General features: G+C 36.2%; 1 protein-coding gene across 4 annotated transcripts in view; it reads left to right on the forward strand.

Annotated features, from left to right (window-relative positions):
* Nucleotides 1-186: 186 nt before the first annotated feature.
* Nucleotides 187-22,707, forward strand: part of PIGN (phosphatidylinositol glycan anchor biosynthesis class N) — a 107,422-nt gene continuing 84,901 nt past the window's right edge. Inside the window, exons 1-7 of one of the 4 annotated variants that reach the window (XM_025422117.3) lie at nt 217-378; nt 2,531-2,681; nt 8,090-8,252; nt 17,414-17,542; nt 18,305-18,557; nt 20,761-20,882; nt 21,365-21,463. In XM_025422117.3, the coding sequence (XP_025277902.3) occupies nt 18,337-18,557; nt 20,761-20,882; nt 21,365-21,463 (442 nt within the window). In that variant the 5' untranslated portion in view covers nt 217-378; nt 2,531-2,681; nt 8,090-8,252; nt 17,414-17,542; nt 18,305-18,336. Of the gene's footprint in view, nt 379-2,530; nt 2,682-8,089; nt 8,253-17,413; nt 17,543-18,304; nt 18,558-20,760; nt 20,883-21,364; nt 21,464-22,707 lie in introns of all 4 variants that reach the window. The other 3 variants (XM_025422116.3, XM_025422119.3, XM_025422118.3) reach the window with 3 other exon arrangements.

Here is a 22,707-nt window from a genome sequence, read left to right on the forward strand (position 1 = left end):
GTGAGCGGCCGGCCCCTCTCCCCGCGCAAGCCCCGCCCCCGCCCCAGCCCCGCCCGTTCTCGACGCGCAGATTGAAAGCCCCGCTCCCGTCTCAAAGGCAAAACCCCGCCCCCGCCCCTGTTTGATTGGTCGGGACAGGAGTGGGGGGAGGGGGGGCTGGCGTCGCCGAGGACTGGCCCCAGAATTATCGCGAGAGCCGTCTCCGGGCAGGTAGGGTGTCGGGGGGCGTTCCGCGGCTGAGAGGCAGTTATGACGGTGGTTTAGGGACGTTCTCTGGGGTCTCCTTTCAGGAGGGGAGCTGTGCGGGAGACCCGGGTCCCGCCTTTCCGCTAAGGAGGCCTCATTCCCGAGATAACGCCTGACTCGGAAAAGCCCCAGGTAAAGCCCGGGGACCGGAGCGCCGACAGCTGCGGCGGCACCAGAAGTGGCCTCGCGCCCGCCGACGCGCGGCTTGCCCGGCGCGCTGCACTTTCCCTCGAGGTTGGCGGCGGGTTGGCGGCGTAGTGGCGGCACGTGTAGCAGGTGCCCCGGGCACTGGCTAGAACGGGACGTCCTTTCTCCTCCCCTCCCAGCCGAGTGCCGGCTGCGTGCACTTCTGGAACACCGCCTTCGAGGCGCCCACTTGGTGCTGTGAGGGCGGGCGGGCAGGTGCGGTGTGGGAGGTGGAGGAAGTAGCCCACGGGGGAGCTCCTGAGTTTGCCATCTCTTTTCCTTTCCTTTCTTTTTTTTAAAGATTGTATTTATTCACGAGAGACACAAGAGACAGGCAGAGACACAGGCAGAGGGAGAAGCAGGCTCCTCGCAAGGAGCCCGACGCGGGACTCGATCCCGGGATGTCCGGGGTCACGCCCTGAGCCCCGCGGGCGCCCTCAGTTTTGGATTTCCTTGGCTTTGTGGTTAGACCCCTGACGGTCTGTGCGCTGTCTGGTCTAACGAGCTCTCCGTGGCTCAGGGAGCACTGAGGATTTAAAACACGGTTTGCACCACAGGGACCCTTCAGAATACCAAATGCGGCCCCCGTCGGTAGAGAGAGAAAAGCGCACTTCAGTGACCTGGTCAGCTCAGCTCCGCCCAGAAGTGTTCAAGGGCCACTCTAGAGTCGGTTTTCTTAAGTCCAAAGCCAGTCTTCTCCCACTGTGCCTTCCAGTCTCTCTCTGACTTGGCCATTTAGGCTTGAATTAAGGTGTCGACCGCGGAACGTAATTATTTTAAAGCTGGGTGGCTCTGCACAGTTTTAATTTCCTTTATCAGATGTTAGCACTTGGAGGGAGTATGCTAAATTTGGAAGCCCCCCCCCCCCCCCCCCCCGCGTATCTTTTAAGTCATTCCTGGATTACAGTCCGAGGTGGTGAAAGGGATGTTAGTTTCTAGTCAACAGTACTGGAATGCTATTCCTAAGACCTTCCATTTCCTTCACATGTAAATTGCCCCTTTTGCAAGGTTTTAAATTTCCTTTCCTTCACTGTCGCTCCCCGTGAGCCCCAAAATAAATAGATAGCAGTAATTTTGTTATCAGGTGAATTACATGTTACATTGAAGTAGTCAAGTATCTCCTTTAGCTGTTGTGGAAAAATAGAGCATTTTCTTACATAACCACAGGTCAGGTTATTGGTTTACATGTAAAAGTATGCCAGCGGTTAAGTGTAGGCTTTAATTTCAGTTTACCCAGGCTCAGTAAACTGAAATTTTCATTTGAGTGAGGCTTTTGGTTCTTTGTTTTGTTTTGTTTTTGCTCCAGAGTTTTGTTGTTGTTGTTGTTGTTTTTTTGACGTTGTTAGTACCAGGAATTCAAAATATTTATAATACAACATTAGCTCCTAATGTTCGAATTCTAAGTATTTTTCTGTGCTGTGTATATTGAAGAAAAACATGGGGGAAAAAAATCCCTAATCTTAGGAAAATAGTGTCGAAATAGCCAATGCTGTTACCGTTTATCAGCAAAAAGGATTGCTGATACTTACTGTAATTGAAATTGCCAGAGAGATTGAAAATGGAATCAATATCTGGAAGGTAGTAATGGGAGGGATTAGTGAATGGCATGGATAAGCGATTGGAAATGTATTCTTTATATACAATATTTCCATCTCTGTAATGGAATTTTTAGAAATCTCCTGCGCTTAGGGTCCCTGAAGAAGATTGTGCTTACCTGGTAGAAGAGCCTAGAGTTTGTATCCCAGTTCTACCGATTATTTGCTCTTAACGCCTTAAGTTACTTAGCTTCTCTTAGTCTCTTAACATTTAATATGTCAAGGGGATTACTAAAAGTGCACATAATTAGGAATGTGCTTTTCACAATGCCTGGTACCTAATACACCATAAATGTTGTTAGTATAGTCAGTTATGGATAGTGCAATATTAGTATATATTGAAAATATTTGAGAGGTTTTTTTTTTTTTTTAAATAAAACAAGTATCAACTGTTAAGCAGCTAAAGCTGGAAAAAACAATGAAGTCAGTAGGGGGCAAATCTTTAATTTAGGGTCTGATTTCTAAAATGTAAGTTAAAATGGATTTAAAATATGTTTTCTCAGAGAGTTGTAAGAAGTTGGACATAGAAGTGCTTGAAATGATTGACTTCCTATATAAATCTGTAGTTTCCTGATTCTACTTCATATCCTATAATCATGGACTTGTTTATATGACCTTGCAAGCCCATAACAAATCAACTGGCCAGTTTTCTCAGTAAGTACTTTTCTAAGTACATAGGGGTTTACTTATCAATAGAAGTGTTTAAGAAATAGCACATACTAGAATATTAATACTTGCTAATCTCTACCAATAATAATTTATTATTAATAGGGTTGGGAAGTGTTCTACTTAGCAAAATTTACATTAATGTAGGTCTTTACAGCTAAGGTTTCATTGAATAATGAGGATAGTCATTGAAGTTTGTATCTTAGCAATGAAATGTTAAAGGTTGCTTTTTCTTTTAAGCACTTCAAATATTTTAGGGCTTAAAAACTAAGTTTTGACTTTAATACTCTTAAAATAACCACAGTTAATATTTTAAATGCAAAGTTTTGGTTGATGTAAAATTTTTTAAATATCTAATTTTTATATTGTTTTTCAGTGCATGTAAATATTTCTACAGGAATAAGCTGAGTAACTTTTATTGGTACACGGATATGCATCTTTTAACATTTTTGGTAGTTAATTATTTTGAGAGGTTTCCAAATAATTCAACCATGACAAAGTCTATCTTCTTAGATAAATCTGGATAAGTGTGATTCCCTTTATTCATTTTATTTTTAAATTTTTATTTATTTATTTGAGAGAGAGTGCACCAGCGGAGAGGAAGGGCAGAGGGAGAGGGAGAAGTAGTCTCCCCGCTGAGCAGGGCAGTATTTTGGAATCACTGCAGTTTTATGCATAGTAAGTGACTTAAGCGTAGAAGTTAGGTTTTTGTTTTGATATAAATATCCTGAATCTTCACAGTTCAAGTGTTTGTTCTGGTGGAAAAAGAGAAGCAAGGCAGCCTCTAGTGGGTGTAGTGCATATTACATGTACCTTTGAAATGATAATCTAAAATAATTTCTTTAGCACATATTTGAATCCTTACTAAGCATTTTAGGACTGCGGATGAGTGCTGGAGAAGCCCTGCCCTGCTGTCATGGAATTACAGTTAAGTGGTAGAGACAGACATTAATCCAAATAGTAAAAACATAGGTATATATTTATAAACTCAAGGTAAAGTTTTTGGTGTGGACTGCATAGTCCCTGAGAAAGTGATGCTTGAAAATGCAAGATGTCATGAGACAATGGAGTGAGAGAGGATGGAGGGTGGGTTGGAAGTGCAATTTATGTAGAGGTCTTAATAACAGTAGGAAGCATGGGCTACTTACATAAAAAAGACCGATAGGGTGAGATGCCATAAAGCAAGAGGGAGTGCCACGAGACAAGGCTAGAAAGGGAGGCAGAGGCCAGTCCATGTATCCTCTTGTGTGTCATGATAAGGATTCTAGTGTTTTGTATTTTTTTTTTTTTTGAGATTTTATTTACTTATTCATGAGAGATACAGAGAGAGAGGCAGAAACATAGGTAGAGGGAGAAGCAGGCTCCCCACAGGGAGCCTGATGTGGGACTCAATCCCAGGATCCCAGGATCACAACCTGAGCCAAAGGCAGATGGTCAACCATTGAGTCATCCAGGCATCCCAGGATTCTAGCTTTGATTAGGATGGAGGAGAGGCACTAAAGGTTTTACCCAAGGGGCAAGATGTTCAGATTTGCAATTTGAAAAAAGGTAAAATAAAAAAGTAGTATGTGGCTATACAGCCGAAGAATGAGGTATACAGAATGAATGCCAGTTTTCTGATTAGTGTACTTGAGTGGAAGGTGGTGCCATCTCCTAAGGTTGTAAACACTAGGGAGTTGGGAGGCTTACTACCTAGACAGGGTTCATGGAGGATATCATGAGTTTGATTTTAAACATACTCAGTTTGTGGGCAGCCCGGGTGGCTCAGTGGTTTAGCGCTGCCTTCAGCCCAGGGCCTGATTCTGGAGACCCGGGATCGAGTCCCATGTTAGGCTCTCTGCATGGAGCCTGCTTCTCCCTCTGCCTGTGTCTCTGCCTCTCTCTCTCTCTCTCTGTCTCTCATGAATAAATAAATAAAATCTTAAAAAATAAAAAACATACTCAGTTTGTCTCTCAAATGGATGTATTAAGGTTGGGATTACATATATGGATTTAGAGCTATTTGCTAAGATTTTTGTATATAGGTACTTTCTGACACCAAGGATATGATCAAAAAGCCTTAGATGGAGGGGCACCTGGCTGGCTCATTTGGTGGGGCATGCAACTGTTGATCTCTGGGTTGTGAGTTTGAGCCCCATGTTGGGTGTCAAGATTACTTAAAAATAAAATCTTAAAAAATAAATTTTAGACAAAAAGTATAAGAGTAAGAATGAAAGAAGCCCTGGGACTGAGTTTTAAGTAACTCAAAATTCAGTGACCACATAGAGACCTTTCTATGTTAGATAGGAAATTAGAAGGAAAACCAGAGCAATGTTCACAAAAGCCAAGAAATGACAGCTGTTTAAGAAAGAAGATATGGTAAACAAAGACAAATTGAATGGATGATAAAAGACTGAAAGACTAGATTTTGCAATATTGGCTACATTACATTAATGAAAGCTTTTTCTCTGATATAATGGAAAACAAAGCCTCGGGTTGTTTGAGATTTAGATCAGGGAAAAAGAGATCATATTCATTATTTTCAAAATTTTGGTTGTGTTGAGGAGAAGAGGTGGCCAGCGCCTTTAAAAATGTTCTTTATTAATCCTTTATTTGTAAGATGTATCTTTGGCATAGGTGTGGCTTACCTCATTTTCAGTATAGTATTTCACCAAACCAAAATTGTATCTGTTCCTATTGTTAGATACTGTTTCCAAATATTATGATACAAATAGCAAAAGACAATTGAATTTAAAGTTTTTTACCTATATTTGTGTCTGATACGGAATTTATCTTAATACATTCTTAAATGATAGCTATCCTAGTGCTTCTGCCAGTTGGTTAAAAGCTTCAAACTAGACCTCTGTCACACCATGTACAAATAAGTTCTAGATAATGACTGGTGAAAAACAAAAATCCAAAACTTAGTATTAATTTAAAACTATTTTTATGTGACACAGAAACAAGGAAAGTTTTCTTATGGAAAACACACACACACAAACAAAACTCAGTCCAGAAAGGGTAAATTTGGTACATTATACTGTATTAAAGTTACAAAAAATCAATCAATAAATAGTTACAAAACTTCTATTTAACAAATAGAACCCTAAACAAATTTATATTTTTTGTATGTGTGGTGCAAATAATTATATCTTTCTAATTATCTATAGGTAGGGAGACACACAGATACACATGCATGTAATGTATATGTCAAAGAAAAAAGCCCAACAAGCATAATCCTATTTGATCAAAGGATACGGACACATAGTTGATAGGAAACCCAATTGGCCAATAAAAACATGAAAAGATGTTCACCCTCACTAGTAATCAGACAAATAGATAAACAACAGGATGCCATTTCATCTTGTTTAGATTGGCATAAGGTAAATATGATAATACCAGTCAATCGTGGGAGTTAGAGGAAATAGGAATTCTCATATACTGCTGGTGTGCATCTAAATTGTTATTGATATTTTACTACTGTCTTGTAAAGTTGAGAATACAGTTTTATTGCAGCAATTCCACTTAATAGAGATGATTTTCAAACTTATTTGTACATAAAATGGTTAGAAATACATTTTTTCACTACAATGTACTATGTTCATATAATGCACATGTATGCATGTTCACACATAGGGAAAAATTAAAAAACTTTTTAAAAATAAGTTTTCTACTTCTGAAGTGCTTTATTGTAATGTATTCTCTATCCTATCCTATTCCTTTTTTTTTTTTTTAAGAAGCTATCAGGATAATTTTCAAATAAATTATAGTATAGTTATATAATAGAATATATGTTTAAATCTTTAAAATAATTTATCATTTTTTGATGGTGCTGGCTGGAAAGGCTCATAAAAGGAATAATGGCTTTGCATGTATACTAGTAAAAATTAATTCCTCAGTAGGATAGAGAAGGCATGAGTGCAAATATTGGTGATAATAATGTTAATCAAATCTTGTAGAATGACAGCTTTTAATCACATAATTGAGTTTAAAATGTATATCCTCTCTAGAAGAATTTCAAATAATCTACATAGGTACTTCATGCTTTCAGTAGACAGAGTATAGCTCAGTATAACTCCTCACTCCTTAGGTATTGGTTGTACACAGTGGCTTTCTTCCAAAGAGTACAATATGAAAAAGGGGGGGAAATAATTAAATTTATAATGGAGAAACTGGACAAACACTGCCTTGGCCAGGTGATCCAGTTTAATATCAATTGTGATAAGCTATGTTATGTTGATGCTGTATACACTCTTGAGAAGATGTGATTAAAAAAATGGCACTTTACACGTGTAGATTTCCTCTCTCTTCCTCTCCTCTTTCTAAACCCATTCTAATCATGAGAAAAACATCAGACAAAGTCTAATAGAGGAGCCTCCTGCTGTATACCGGACTGGTACTTTTCAGAACTTGCGAGACCATCAAAACAAGCAAATACTGAGAAATTGTCATAGCCAAGAAAAGCCTAAGGAGACATGATAAGTAACTACTGTGGTATCCTAGAACAGATAAAGGACATTAGATATGAAGACAAAAAATTGAATTCTTCTCCGGTGTATAGCTGGGCATGAATCATCTAAATAACCAACAACCTCTGTTGGTCTACTGGCCATGAGGAAATTTGAAAATTAGTTCTTATATGGCATTTGTAAAGTCACATATAATTTTTGCTTGAAAATGACCTACATCATGATGAGAAAAATATATACCCCAAAATAATAAGTATAAAGGAGCAAATGAACTAGTGTTAGTAACATGGCTTAATAGTTTCCCTGATAATCTTCTGAGATGGGATCCTCTTACAGTATGTTGATGATTTGCTGATAGCCAGTTTGGCTAAGCGGGCCTCAGACCATAAGACTGTGAAAACTTGAAATTTTCTAGCTAAGAAAGGATATAGGATTTCTGTACAAGTCTCAGCAACTTCCTTACAGTTTTGACTGGCAATATTTACTCTTCACATGACAGATAAACAGAACCTAAAAGAACTGCAATACACCATCTTTAAATAATAGGCTCTTTAGGATGGTTTACACTGATGTGAACACTTAAAGCCTATGAGCTTAGTAAATAACCTTTATTTACAAGAACACAGGTTACATGAAATCAGAGCTATCCATAAAATTTGTGGTGATTATGACCATGTCTCTAGTTAATGTTATCTTTTGAGCACAGACTTAGGCTCCAAATTAATTTTTTTCTTTTTCTTTTGAAATATTTTTAGATCCATAGAAAAGTTAAAGTTAAATAGTACATAGTTATAGTATACTCTTTACATTGTACCTAATGTAAACATTTTATATGACTACAGTATAATTATCAAAACCAAAACATTAACATTTGTACAAAACTATCAACTAATCCGTAGTTCTTAGGTGAAATTCAATTTTTCCACTATTTTCTATTTTCTGACCCAGGATCCAGTCCAGTTATGTCTCTTCAGCCTCCATTCCATGACAGTTCTTCATTCTTCAGCCTTTCTTTGTCTTCCACGACCATGATACTTTTGAAGAATACTGGTCTTTTGCAGACTTTTTTTCAATTTGAGTCTGTCTGATATACTCCCATAAATACATCGAGGTTAGCATTTTTGGCAAGATTGCCACGTATTCTTTTGCCAAAAATACTATGTTGTGCCTTTCTTAGTGCACCATATTAGGGTTACATGATGTTAATGTGTCTTATTACTGGTTATGTTAACTTTGACCATTTGGTAAGGTGGTATCTGAAGGGTTTCTCCATTGTAAGTTAATGTTTTTCCCTTTGTAATTAATATATGTTTGGGTGATATTTCTTTGAGACTGCAAATACCCTGTTTTGCCTCAAATATTCACTTACTGAGTTAAGCATTTATCAATGTGTCCTGATGGCAATAAGTTATTGTGGTGTTTAGGTGTAATTTTATATTTTCCTTATTCCTTCTACATTTATTAGTTGGAATTCTGTGGAAAAGAGATGTGAAATTCCAAGCTCATTAATATCTCATTGCATTTTGGTGAAGATAAGAATGCCAAGTTACTACCTGATGAAGTAATTATCTCTAACATGATTTTAGAGAAAAAGTATCAACTATATCCTCATTTGATTTTCCTTCCTGGAATTCTTTTAGATACACTCATTTGACCTTATCTTTCTTATATTGAAATAAATTCTTTAAAATTAAGGATCATTTAAGAAAATGGGTTAGAAAGTACATGAGGGGCACCAGGGTGGCTCAGTTGGTTAAGTGTCTACCTTCAGCTCAGGTCATGTTCCCAGAAGTCCTGGGATCTAGTCCTGAATCAGACTCCCTGCTCAGTGGGGAGTCTACGTCTCCCTCTACCCCTCCTCCCTGCTCATGATCTCTCTTACACACACACCCTCTCTCAAATAAAATCTTTGCGGAAAAAAAAAAGAAAGTATATGAATTTTGGGGTTAAGGCCGGTGTATACAACTACTAAAGACCAATTAGAATAAAGTATAATGGCCAGTGAAATTTACTATAATTAATAGAGTGCAATATATAAGATCATTACTTTGAGGAGGGGAAAAATTTATATCATGTAGTTTAGTAGGGAACGCCATTTGTGTGTTGCTGAAGTGGTCCAGATAAGGACATAATGAACTCATTTGGTGGTGTGAAAGTAGAGAACTAAGAAACACAAGCCCTTTTGAAAATAGAGCCCAGAGGTGCCTGGGTGGCTCAGTCGGTTGAGCAACCAGCTCTTGATTTCAGCTCGGGTCATGATCTCAGGCTTGTGGGATCCAGCCCAGGTAGGGCTCTGTACCAATTGTGGGGCCTGCTTAGAATTCTCTTTCCCTCACTGCCCTACCTCTCCACTTACTCTCTCTCTCTAAAAAAAAAAAAAGGGTGGGGGGGAAGAAAGAATAAATAGAACCCAACTGGATACTGAGAAATATTAAATATACAGGGTTTATATCATTAATATTTGGTGGCAATGAATATTCCAAGTCTTAATTAAGAAATTATAAAATTGATTTGACTGGAACAGGAAGATACATTATACCTTTTTAAATCCCTTTTTTAAAAAATAATATAAATTTAGCTATTTAGAGTTTGATTTAAAAAATAAAAGTCCCGTGCTTTACAATTTAGTTTAGAGTATTCCTAGTACTTTACATGTGTATGGTGCCATGTCTTAATTACTTCCCACTAGACTCCTGCCATGGAATAAGGCTGATGGTGTCTTTTTTTTAATGGATAAGGAAACACAGGGAGTGACTTGACTGGGAGACTTCTGTTCTCATATAACAGAGTGCAACTTTTACTTTGGCTGTTAGAGCTCTGGGAAGGTCAAAGTTCTCAAAATTTTTGTTTGACTACTTCAGTAAGCTTTTGGGTAGTGGGAAATTTATATGTTCCTTAAACACATAGACTCTGATACTTTATTCAGAAAAGCTGTGTAATGGCAATGGGAAAATAAGAACGTTAATTCCAGGGAGTTATTCATAAATGCAAGTGAAAGTGGGAAATGACATAGATGTGTGCTTATTTATAACCGTGATAGAGAGTACTAATGTTTCCATGATGAAGAGGAGATATTTAAATCAATGTGAGCTTCTGTACATCCAAATATACCATATGTATTTTAGCTGAATAGTTTAAGATCTAACTGGAAGGAATTAAGTACTTGAAAAGTGACTCACTTTGGACGACTAAATATGATACCTGATAGACTGTATCCTGGAATGGAAGATAGAAAAAAGACTAATAATTGAATAGAATATTTTGAATAATTTTAGACAAATAAATCTAATAATTTGGATGAAATCAAATTTTCTAAAACGTATAACTACCAAAGCTCACTCAACAATTAGTAAATAATCTGAATATTCCTATATATATGAAGAAATGGAATTTATAGTTAAAAATCTTCCCACAAAGAAAAAGTCAGTGGCTTCACCAGTGAATCTGTTACACAGTAAAGGAAGAAATAATACAAATTCCACACAAATTCTTCCAAAAAAAAAAAATCAAAAGAGGTAGCAACACTTTCCAACTCCTTGTCTGATAAAAGCAGATTCAGACATTACAAGAAAACAAAATTAGGGCAGCCTGGTGGCTCGGTGGTTTAGCGCCGCCTTCGGTTTGGGGCATGATCCTGGAGACCCGGGAGTGAGTCCTACATCGGGCTCCCTGCATGTTTCTCTCATGAATAAATGGATGAAGTTTTTAAAAAATATATATATAATAAATAATATATATATATATATATATATATATATATAGTCTCATATCTTTTCATAAACATTGCTTTAAAATGCTAAATAATATTTTAGCAAATGAAATCTAACAGTTCATAGAAAGGATAACACTTAATAACCAAGTGGGGTTTATTATGGGAATGCAAGTTTGGTTTAACATTTGTAATTCAATCAGTAATTCATTCAGATTAAGAAGCTGAAAGAGAAAAAACAAATGTTCACAATCATCTCAGTAGATCCAACAAAAAGCATTTGACAACATCCAGCATCCATTCATGATTTTAAGCTCTGCATGCTAGAAGTGAAAGCCAACTTCTTTAACTTAATAAAGGAAATCTCCGGGGATCCCTGGGTGGCTCAGCAGTTTAGCGCCTGCCTTTGGCCCAGGGCTCGATCCTGGAGTCCTGGGATCGAGTCCCACGTCAAGCTCCGGGCATGGAGCCTGCTTCTCCTTCCTCCTGTGTCTCTGCCTCTCTCTCTCTCTCTCTCTCTCTCTCTGTATATCACAAATAAATAAATCTTTAAAATAAATAAATAAATAAAGGAAATCTCCAAATCCTGGAAAACTGACAATTTTCACCCTAAAATTGAAGACAAAGATTTCTGTTTCTACTACTTCTGTTCAGCATCATACTAGAGGTCCTATTAGTACAGTAAACATGAGACAAAGATAAAAGACCTTCATATTGACAAGGAAGAAGTCGTTTATTCATAGGTGATATAATTATCTCTGTGGAAAATCAAAAAGATCTGTATAAAAGCTACTATAATAGTATGTCAGTGTTGTAGGATACAAGGTGAGTATATAAAAAGTAGTGTTTTAAGAACTAACAAGAAGAAATTGAAATACAAAATACCATTTACAATAATATAAAAAAATATAAAATACTTAGGGGTGAATTACATAAGCATGAGGAATGTTTTGAGAATTCTGGGTATATTCATTATCTTGACTATATTGTACATTTTATATCCATACAGTCTGTTATAGACCAGTTGTACCTCAGTAGAGCTATAAAAATGCTATAAAGAACATTATTGAGGCACTTCAGAAAATGTGGAGTACAGATGGTAGATGAGATAAAATACTGATGTTGAATTTACTGAAGTTGACAATTGCTGTTGGTATATAAGACAGTATCACTGTTCTCAGGAAATAAACACTGAAGAATTTAGGGTTTAAGGGGCATGTTATATGTAATTTATCCTCAAATGGTTCCAAAACAATATTTGATTTTACATACATGGGCACACATATATGTGTGTGTACTTTCATGGGGGTAAGATAGACAAAGCATGGACAGTAGAGGCAAGAGAAAACATGACAAAGCAAAAGGAAATATTAATATAGATGCATGTGGCTACAATATGGGTTTTTGTACCATTCTTGCAATTTTTTTATCAGTTTGAAATTATTTTTAAATAATGCGTATTAAAAAATCTGTATTAAAGAAAGTACTGTTAGGGCACCTGGGTGGCTCAGTGGTTGAGCATCTGCCTTTGGCTCAGGTCATGATCCCTGGGTCCTAGGATTGAGTCCCGTATCAGGCTCCCTGTGGGAAGCCTACATCTCCCTCTGCCTATGTCTCTGCCTCTCTTTCTGTGTCTCTCATGAATAAATAAATCTTAAAAAAAATAAATAAATAAAGTGCTGTCATTTACAAATATTTCTTATGTAGGACACAAATAGATAACCAAAAGAAAAATTAACTGAACTTAACCAAAATTGGAAGGTACTGCTTTTTGAAAAACACCTAGAAAAGGGGGATAGGGAGAGTATTTTTTTTAAAAAGTCCGTTAAATACATGAGAAATCACTCAACATCATTAGTCATCAGGGAAACGTAAATTAAAACCACAATAGGTTACAAGTACACTCCCACATATAGAAAAGGCAAAACTAGGGGATCCCTGGGTGGCGCAGCGGTTTAGCGCCTGCCTTTGGCCCAGGGCGCGATCCTGGAGACCTGGGATCGAATCCCACGTTGGGCTCCCGGTGCATGGAGCCTGCTTCTCCCTCTGCCTGTGTCTCTGCCTCTCTCTCTCTGTGTGACTATCATAAATAAATAAAAATTAAAAAAAAAAAGGCAAAACTAAACAGCTTATTAATACCAAATATTGTTGGCAAATATACAGAACAGTTGGAGCTATCAGACATTTCTGGCCTGGAGGACATTTTGCTAGCTGAAATAAAGCTAGTCAGAGAAAGACAAATACTGTATGATTCTTACAGGAAATTTCTAAGAGAGTCAGACACATGGAGGCAGAGACTAGAATGATGGTCACCAGGGACTTGGGGATGGTGGTGGAGGAGAAATGGGAGTTATTGTTCAACAGCTATAAAATATCAGTTACACAAGATAAGTTCTAGACATCTGTATAACATTGTGCCTATACTTACCAGTACTGTATTGCACACTTAAAAATGTAAAAGGGTAGATCTCCCATGTTAAGTGTCCTTACCAGAATTAAAACAAACAAACAAACACATAAAGAAAGTAGCAGTAAACCAGTGACACTAAAGTTGATGCTTTGGTATAAAACAAAGTTTGGGAGTTGGTTCTGTAAGAAGAGATTTACATGTATTTGATTTTAGACTCAAGAATGGCAAATGAATTTTTCTTACATGATAAATCCAGCTTCATGTACATTAGCAACAATAATATATTACTTAATGAGTACTGACTGTGGTAGGGATTCTTCTGCATATTTTACACACATCAACTCAGTTCTAATAACACCCTAGCAAGTAGATACTATTGTTATCCTCATTTAATTGACAAACTGAAGCACAAAGAAATTAAGTAACTTGCCTTAAGTTACACAACTAGTAAGTAGAGAAGGCAGGATTAGAATCCCTGCAGAGGAATGCATTGGTATGTACTCTTTACCATTATGCCATCCCACCCCTCCAAGAAAGGTACCAAGATCAAGTCTGGACACACTGGTCATCTGAACAAGTGTTAGAAAAGGCTTAGGGTCTCCAGTGTGACCCAGGGTTCAAATCTCATTCTTCCTCTTCTAGTTAGATGATGTTTGGAGCATCACTTAGGTCCCATTAGACTCCATTCCCTGCTGTAAAAATGAGGGTTCTACTACTTCATTGACAAAGCAGATTCTGAGGATTAGAGGAAAAAACATAAGTACTCAAGCCCAGGATCTGATGCTGAGCAAGTAATCAATAGTAGCTAGTGCTATAATTGAATATTCTCACTGTGGAGAAATATTATACACAATATAAAGAATATAAAGCACATTATACTTACTATAAAAAGTTAAGATAAATTCTTAAATGGCATTTATAGTGAAATTCTAGATTGTCAATAAAGTTTTAAAACACTTGCTGAAAGGACAGTATGTGAAGCTGTATAACAGGTAAAACAGTTTGGAAAAAGTTTAGCAATACTTTATATAAATTTAAACATCTTTCCATTTAACCCTGCAACTTTTTTTTTTTTTAATTTTTTATTTATTTACGATAGTCACAGAGAGAGAGGGGCAGAGACACAGGCAGAGGGAGAAGCAGGCTCCATGCACCGGAAGCCCGACGTGGGATTCGATCCTGGGTCTCCAGGATCGTGCCCTGGGCCAAAGGCAGGCGCCAAACCGCTGCGCCACCCAGGGATCCCAACCCTGCAACTTTTTAAAAAAAGATTTTATTTATTTGAGAGAGGAGGGAGCACAGGCAGGCAGAGGGGCAGAGGGAGAGGAACAAGAAGACTCCATGCTGAGCAGGGAGCCTGATGCAGGACTCCATTCTAGGACCCTGAGATGACCTGAGCCAAAGGCAGATGCTTAACCTACTGAGCCACCCAGACACCCCTAACCCAGCAATTCTAATTCTGTATATTCAAGAGAAATGAAGAAAATATATATATATATAAAGTCTTGCACATTTACTGTTTAAAAAGCTTTATAATAACCCCAAACTGGAAACAATGCACATATTCAAGAATTTAATAAACACTTTGTAGTATAGCCATACAATGGAATACTTAACATTAGAAAGGAACAAACAAATCACCTCCATAAGTCAAAAATTATGCTGAATGAAAATAGAACAGACTGCATGCTGCATGAGTCCATCTCAGTGATGTTCTAGAACAATCAACATTAATCTTCAATCACAGAAGACAGAGCAGCAATGGCTTATGATTGGGACTGTGGGGCAAGGATTACCTTCAGAGGGACATCGGGGAATTCTTAGAGAAAATATTCTAGATCTAGATTTTGATAGTTATGTGAATATATATTTGTCAAAACTTGTAAAACTTAAAATGTGTCCTTTTTTAAATATAAAATACACTAATAAACTTGACAAAAAATTAAAAGTAGGTACCAATCTTTAGAAGTCTTCACAAAAAAATTTAGTAAGACTCTTAAAATAATTAGCACTTGTTTAAATAAGTGCCATATATTATGATGGAGAGTCCTTGTACTCAAGAAAATAGCTAGGGGTAATTTTAATTTAATATGCATATTTAAAAAAAAGCACAGATAGTTTTTTGGATCTGAGAATTATCACAGAGCTCCTTGTTAGCACTGAAAAATGGGCTGCTGGATACTCTATTTTTAAATACAGAGTGTATGAGTATTTAAATCAAGGAAAATGAGAGAGGGGTCTAATTCTGGGTGGCCAGAGAAACCTTGAGGAGATGACTGGAGAAGATGCAAGAAAATGAAGAAGCAGGCTGCCATGGGACCAACCAACTAAAGAGCCCAGAGACAGTTTTTGTGGAACTGAGAACTTTGCTGGGATGCAAGACCTTCAGTGCCAAAAGCAGGAAAATCCCAGGGAAAACAGGAGTAGCCAACTCCTCCACTTGTACCCTAGGTTCCATTTTTTTCTGACTTTCATAAGGATTTGTAACCCCTGCGGTTATTCCAGCTTTCTGTGGCAGCTTTGACCTCTTTCTACGTCATCATCATTCCTCAGCACTCAAATCTACGATTTCCTAGCTGAAGAAAATCCTCTATTGGCCCTACCTCAATTTTCATTTTTCTTCTTTAGAGTTAACACGCTCCCAAAGAGCTGTACTCATTTTGCTGCCTTTCCCTTCATCGCCACCTGTTGGCTTTTCAAACAAGCACTTTAGAAAGGGCTCAGTTCTCGTTATGTTGAAATTTCTCAGTAAGGTTAACAAGAACTTCCACAAACCAAATCACCTGCTGCCCTGCTCTTACTCCAATCTTAACTGTATCTGACAAAGCTGACCACCCCTTCCTTTCTCGAAACAGTGGTATTAATAATAATTTCTCTATTTGAAATACTGTCATTTAGAGTATTCAATGTCTTCTTAATTCATCAAATTTATTTTGTTAGACTGTGTCTATTTGAAGTGATAGTTTTTTCTTTAGAAGGGGTTGTGAGATAAGAAAAATCTATATTGCAAGTGTTAAATGAAGTTATCGTTAGGATAATCAGTTTTCAGCTAAAAAATTATTTCCGTGTACAGTGTATCAAGAGCCTTAAAGGTGCTCATAGCCTTTGACTTAGTATTGAATTTATTGGCAGTATTTTAAACGTACAATGTGAAATGTTGAAAAGTTAACATAAAAATTACATTAAAATGTAAATTAATCATGTTGACATTTATAATAATGAAAAAATGAAAACCCAATGTTTAACATTATAGAGGTGAACAGGAAAATTAAGATGTGCCCATAGAATAAAGTGTGGTGATGGTAAATAATGAGTAAGAAGAGTTCTTTTTTAATAACAAAGAAATGTTCATGTATAATAAAAAATATATGAAATTATGAGACTATAAAAATGTAGATTGAAAAACTGTAAGAAATGTAACAGATTTTTCTTTAGGTGATAAAATCATAAGTAATTTTTCTATATTTTCCAAACTTACCAGTGATTTTTTTAATTTTTTGAAGATTTATTCATTTATTTTAGAGAGAGTACAAGGGTAGGGGCAGAGAGAGAGGGAGAGAGTGTCTCAACCAAACTGCACTGAGCATGGAGCCCAATGCAGGCCTCGCTCCCATAACCCCAAGATCAAACCTGAGCCAAAACCAAGTCGGACACTCAACCATACTTTGCCATCCAGGCACCCCATGATTGTTTTATTTTTACATACCATCATGTATGCCATCATTAAGATGGTGCTTGCTGTATAGTTGAAGCTCATATATATTAGAAAAAGCAGAATATTTATTGAGAGTCTTTCCTTAGGTTGCAGAATAGCACCGACCCACGAAGGGACTTCTATACTTTGTGGAATGTCTTTGATATTTATGACTCTTAAATCTTTCAGGAAAAAGTGGCCCATAATTTGCCCATTTACATTACTTTATATTCTTTTTATGATGTACTTGACTTTGACAAGGATTTTGTTGTTGTTTTTTGTTGTTTTTGCCATCCTTTCTTCCATGATGTAATTCTTTAGACCAGGAAGAATAAGATGTGTCTGTAATTAAAATTACTTCATCTTTGGTGTCTTTCAGCCAAGGGTCACTGTATGTAACTGATGTTAGTTATATTACAAAAAGACAATTAAGAGTACTTTGTTGTTTTTAATCTACAGGGAGATTCACCAACAAAAGTGAATTATAGACTGTCTTGAAAATTCCCATGGACTTGATCTTGGCAGTTAATGGCATACTGTCTTACAGTATTATTTAAATGAAGTTTCATGTTGCTTAGTTTTCCTTCTGTAAGTATGAGTAAGCTTATCAGATCTGTAACTATGTCTTCTTGGTGTTCCCTGTTGTATCCCATACACAGTTATGTATAGAATACTTTCAAGAATATTTAAATTGAAAGAATGAATATAACTTTCGCTTTTTTTTTTTTTAATTGGTTCAGGAAACTAAAAGTGTTCCTTTAGTGAATGTACATTTTCTGAAACACATGGAATTTAACTACTTTTTCCTTCCTATAATTTAGCTAAATTGACAAAAATCATGTTATCTGTCAGCAGAATCTACAAGTCTCCTGAGCTGATAACCCAAAAAAAAAAAAAAAAAAAAATTCCACTAACATTTAAGTCATGTTAAATTCCAAGCCTATCAGTGGTGGTCATATGGGCAACCAAGAGCACCATGAATTATATTTTCTGTTTTATACAGGGTTTGATTTAACTGAACCCTGACTCATTTTAGGACTCATTTAATTCTTTGTTTTTTGATCCTCTGTTAGTTTTTATAAGCTTAGTGTGCATTAAAATTTATTAGCAATAGTTTATTGGTGTTAATTGTGTATTATACTTGAACTTTCTCTTTTTGTTTGAATGTATTTTATTTTAGTATTATCTCATTATTAAAAAATGTTTATTGTTGCTAGCATAAATGAAAGTGAAGTTGTAAATTATGTAACATTTTAACATATGTTCAATCTACACACAGTCACCAAAATATTGAAAAGATAAATAATTGCATTAAGGTTTACCCAAATTTAATTTTGTTTCCTCTTTCAGTCTTTTTTGAAGATTAATTAGTTACCCTGGATATGCTGCTCTTCTTTATTTTGGGATTGCTTGTACATTTTGTGTTCTTCGGCTCCATCTTCGATATTTATTTTACATCTCCTTTGGTTCATGGAATGACTCCTCAGTTAACACCATTGCCTCCTCCAGCAAAAAGATTAGTACTGTTTGTTGCTGATGGCCTGCGAGCAGATACACTTTATGAATTAGACGAAAATGGAAATACTAGAGCGCCATTTATTAGGTAAGCATGTTAGCTGATGCAAAGACCTCTCTGGAAAATGTTGTCTTGCCACTGTTTTATCTCATGTTGGACATAGAAGTGATGATGAGAAAGGCAATAGGGGCAAATATATATCTGCCTTTGTCTTGGGATTAACAAATTTATTTCCTCCCAGGAGATATGTATGACATTAGCTGCTTGGCCTACCTTGTCCTAATTATCCAAACCTGGCTTACAACTCACTGTATTATCTTTTTCTTATAAAATAAACTTGCTATATTTTAAAAATAATGACCAGCATAAATATTAATGAATTGCTAATTACAGTGGTATTTAACTAGAAAATATAGAGTTCAACTGATAATACACCTATAAAATATATGAAGCCCTTCCAAGTTAATATTGGTGTTCAATGTGATTTTAGAGTCTGAAGTGGCTTTGAAAAGAAATGTTTAATTTTTTAAACTGTTGGGGCTCCTACAACTATAATTGTTTTTTTTCTGATTAGTGGCGTGTCCCTCAAAAGCCCTTCTTAATGCTGTTGTATGTAGAGAGATTAAAACTCAAATCCAAGTGGAAATTTATCTAAAATATTTCACCTTCCCTTGTTCTCACCTGCCATCACTACTTTATCTCTTTACTGTGCTTTAGTTTTCTTTATAGTACTTAGCATGTGCAGGTTCCTTGAAACCTGGGCCTTTGTTTTATATACCACTTTATTTCCAGTTCTTAGAACATGGTAGGCAGTTAAATATTTGTTGACTGCTAGAGTAATGAATGAACTTGGATTCCTGTCGAATTTCCAGAAATAAATTTATGGTGGCTCAAAGGAATGCATTAGATAAAAGTAATTAAGTGAGCAACTCAGGGCAGTGGAAAATGTGAGTAGGAAAATAAGATCATAGTTAAGTGCACTTCACAAGAATGTGTCACATTAATTTCCACAAATAACTTAAAATTTAGGTGTATATTTAGATGACTTTCTTAGTTGTCAAAGAAAGGAGAAAAATACAGTTCATCGCAAATTAATAAAAGTATACCAGTTATTAGGGAAAAGGTGAGCCTCCCTGGTGGCACTTCTTTCTCCTTTGGGTGGTAGGTAGCAGGCCAAGAGCTCACGTGGTTGGTATGCCTTGGGTTATATGCCATCGTGTGTTTACAATTTCAGAAATCTAGTTTTTTTTTAAACCTGTTTGTAAAATGTTTTACTTGTTCCTCATTTTCTTTCTTAAAAAATATGATCTGAACTGATCAAAATGTTTTTAACAGAGATATGCAAATTTCTTTTTTATTTTTTAAAGTAGTTTTTTCTAAAAGATTTTATTTAATGAGAGATAGAGAGAGAGAGAGGCAGAGAGAAAAGCAGGCTCCATGCAGGGAGCCCGATGTGGAACTCAATCCTAGGTCTCAAGGATCACGCCCTGGACCGAAGGCAGGCGCTCAACCGCTGAGCCACCCCAGGCGTCCCCCAAATTTCTTTCTACCTCTACTTTGTGTTGAAATTTACTTTTCATTAAATACTGAAGAAGTTAAAAAATATTTTTCCCTTAACAAATGGTTCAATGGTTTTCAAACTATGCATGCATTTTACCAAAATTGTTTTTAGTTTGAGGTAATTCAGTATTAAAGAGTATCTAAACCAGTACTTGTAGTTATTGTTATGGGCTTCAAACATTCATCTTAAAAACTGTTACCAATGCAGTCAGTGTTTTATAGCTCATTACTCTGCTGCTCTTTAACCTGCAGTGGCATTGCTGGTCCTTTGCTTTCATTGCAATACAGTTTAAAATCTCATGACATTTCACTGCTAAACACTTTTGCATGCATCACCTAAGAACAAGGACTTTCTCCTATATGACTGCATCTACCACATCTCACCTAATGAAATTGACATTTATAGAGCAATATTGTGTGAGTCAGTTAATTCTCATGTAACAAACTATCTGAATACTTTGTGACTTCCTACAACAATCCTTTATTTTGTTTCACAGTTCTTTGTAGTGGTTGGATGGTTCTTTGTCTCGCCTAAACTCATTTATGCTGCTGAATCCAGCTAGTCAGAGGGCTAGAACTGGGCTCAGCTGGGATTGGAAAGATTCCTTTCCTAGTTAAATTTTGAGTCATTTTTGGGGTTTGATTCCTCTGTAAAAATCTTATTTTTTCTAAAGCTCTAGCAGGATTTAATCATAGTCTGTGTTAACTATTGATCTATAATATCTTTTAGGAATATCATCATGCATGAAGGCAGCTGGGGGATATCTCATACACGGGTGCCAACTGAATCTCGGCCAGGTCATGTAGCCCTGATAGCTGGGTTTTATGAAGATGTCAGTGCAGTTGCCAAAGGTATTGTCTATATTCTATACAGATGACTTTCTGATATGAAAAATTTATGGCATATATATTGCTTCTTTACCACTGAATCATGACACAAGTGAAGTGTGTTTTGACATACTTTTGGTAAGTATTTTAGTATAGCTTACTCATAAACACACACTGGTGTTGATTCAAGAATTAAGCTTTGGTCTTTTATTGTTCTGTGCTACTAAAATAACCTGACTGGATGGATCCATGGTTTTCCTAGATGTTAACTCTCAAAAGTTCAAAAGTGATTCTATATTTTAGTAAGAAGTAAATTATCTATTGTAAGCTTTAAAAAAATTATGGTATAATACATGTAACATAAAATCTATTACTTTGCATTTGTTCTGTAATTCTCATTGTTACTTTTTGAAGAATACTTCTTTAGAGGCTATACTAATATTTCACCGTTCACCGTGTATATATTACTATTGTTACTATTTGCTTCTTTTCTCAATGACCTGAAGGATGGAAGGAAAATCCTGTGGGATTTGATTCTCTTATTAATGAAAGCAGGTACACATGGAGCTGGGGAAGCCCAGATATCTTGACTATGTTTGCCAAAGGTAAGAGTCATTGATTATATTACATCAGATAGTATAGTAGTAAAACAATATGGTAATTTTTGTGTATTACTTACTATATTTTATTGATTTTTGAGATACTTGTTTTTAAATATTTAACATCTCTGACATAGGGACATATATTACAAAGGATAGATGTGTCTGTGTGGTTTTTTTCTTTTAGTTGTACTTGAAATATATGGGCACATTGTATAGTGGTTAGTATCTTGGATTCAATGAAATGGTATATGGCTCTAACATTTAACAGCTTTGTAATCTTGGGCAAGTTAGCTAACTTCTCTGAACTTCAGTTTGCCTTGTAAAATGTAATCATAATAATTTCTATCTCATAGGTTTGGTTTTAGGATTAAATTAGATAATTCCTGTGAAATATCTAGCAATGTGCTTATCACATAACTTTTCATTATGATGGTGATTTTGATGTCTGGTTCATTTTACTTTGATAATTTATTAAGTTTGTAGATACTTACATAAAGATTTAAGTGCTATGACTTGTAATTCCTATTTTCACATATTCAAGATCATGCCATTTGGATTTGTTATATTTGTTTCTATGCATTGATTAGAAATTTGTTTATATTATTTTTCTGAAATCCCGGATTCCATTTGAATTTTGTCATTAAATGCTTTTTAGTGAGAGCAGAATGACAGGTCATTTCACTTAAAGAAAGGTTTTGTAACATTATACTTAACCATAGGTGTAATCTTAATAATTGGCATTATTGAATATTATTATATGTCCTGAAAGGAAAAATATATGTTCAGAATTTTACATATGATATTCAAAGAACATAATTATGTACGTCAGGGCAAAGAAACCTCAGACTATTTGCCATTTATATATAGTCTCCTTTTTTTGGAAAGCAGTTTAGCTTTTGGGGGGACTGGTGGTGGTGAGTGACTATATGACCTTCCTACTTCTGGCTGTCACTGGAAGGACAGGACCAACACCTGAATCAAAAACAGTCCAATAGGAGTGTTCTATTTCTTAGAGTAACCAAAAAACCTACTCAGATCTGTACTTAGGATGTGGGAAGTGGAATGGCTGAGCGGTGGTAGTGTCATTGGAACTGAAGTGCTTCTATTAGAGATTATTACTTGGTCTGTCTCATCCTTATTACCCGTAAGAGCCTATCTCAGCAATTCACTAAGTTGATTACATTCTTAATAAAATCTTATAAATATGTAAGATTAATATGTTTGTTGACCCCTTCAAAGAATTTAAC

Source organism: Canis lupus, chromosome 1 (genome assembly GCF_003254725.2).
Source record: "Canis lupus dingo isolate Sandy chromosome 1, ASM325472v2, whole genome shotgun sequence".
NCBI classification, from domain to species: Eukaryota; Metazoa; Chordata; class Mammalia; order Carnivora; family Canidae; genus Canis; species Canis lupus.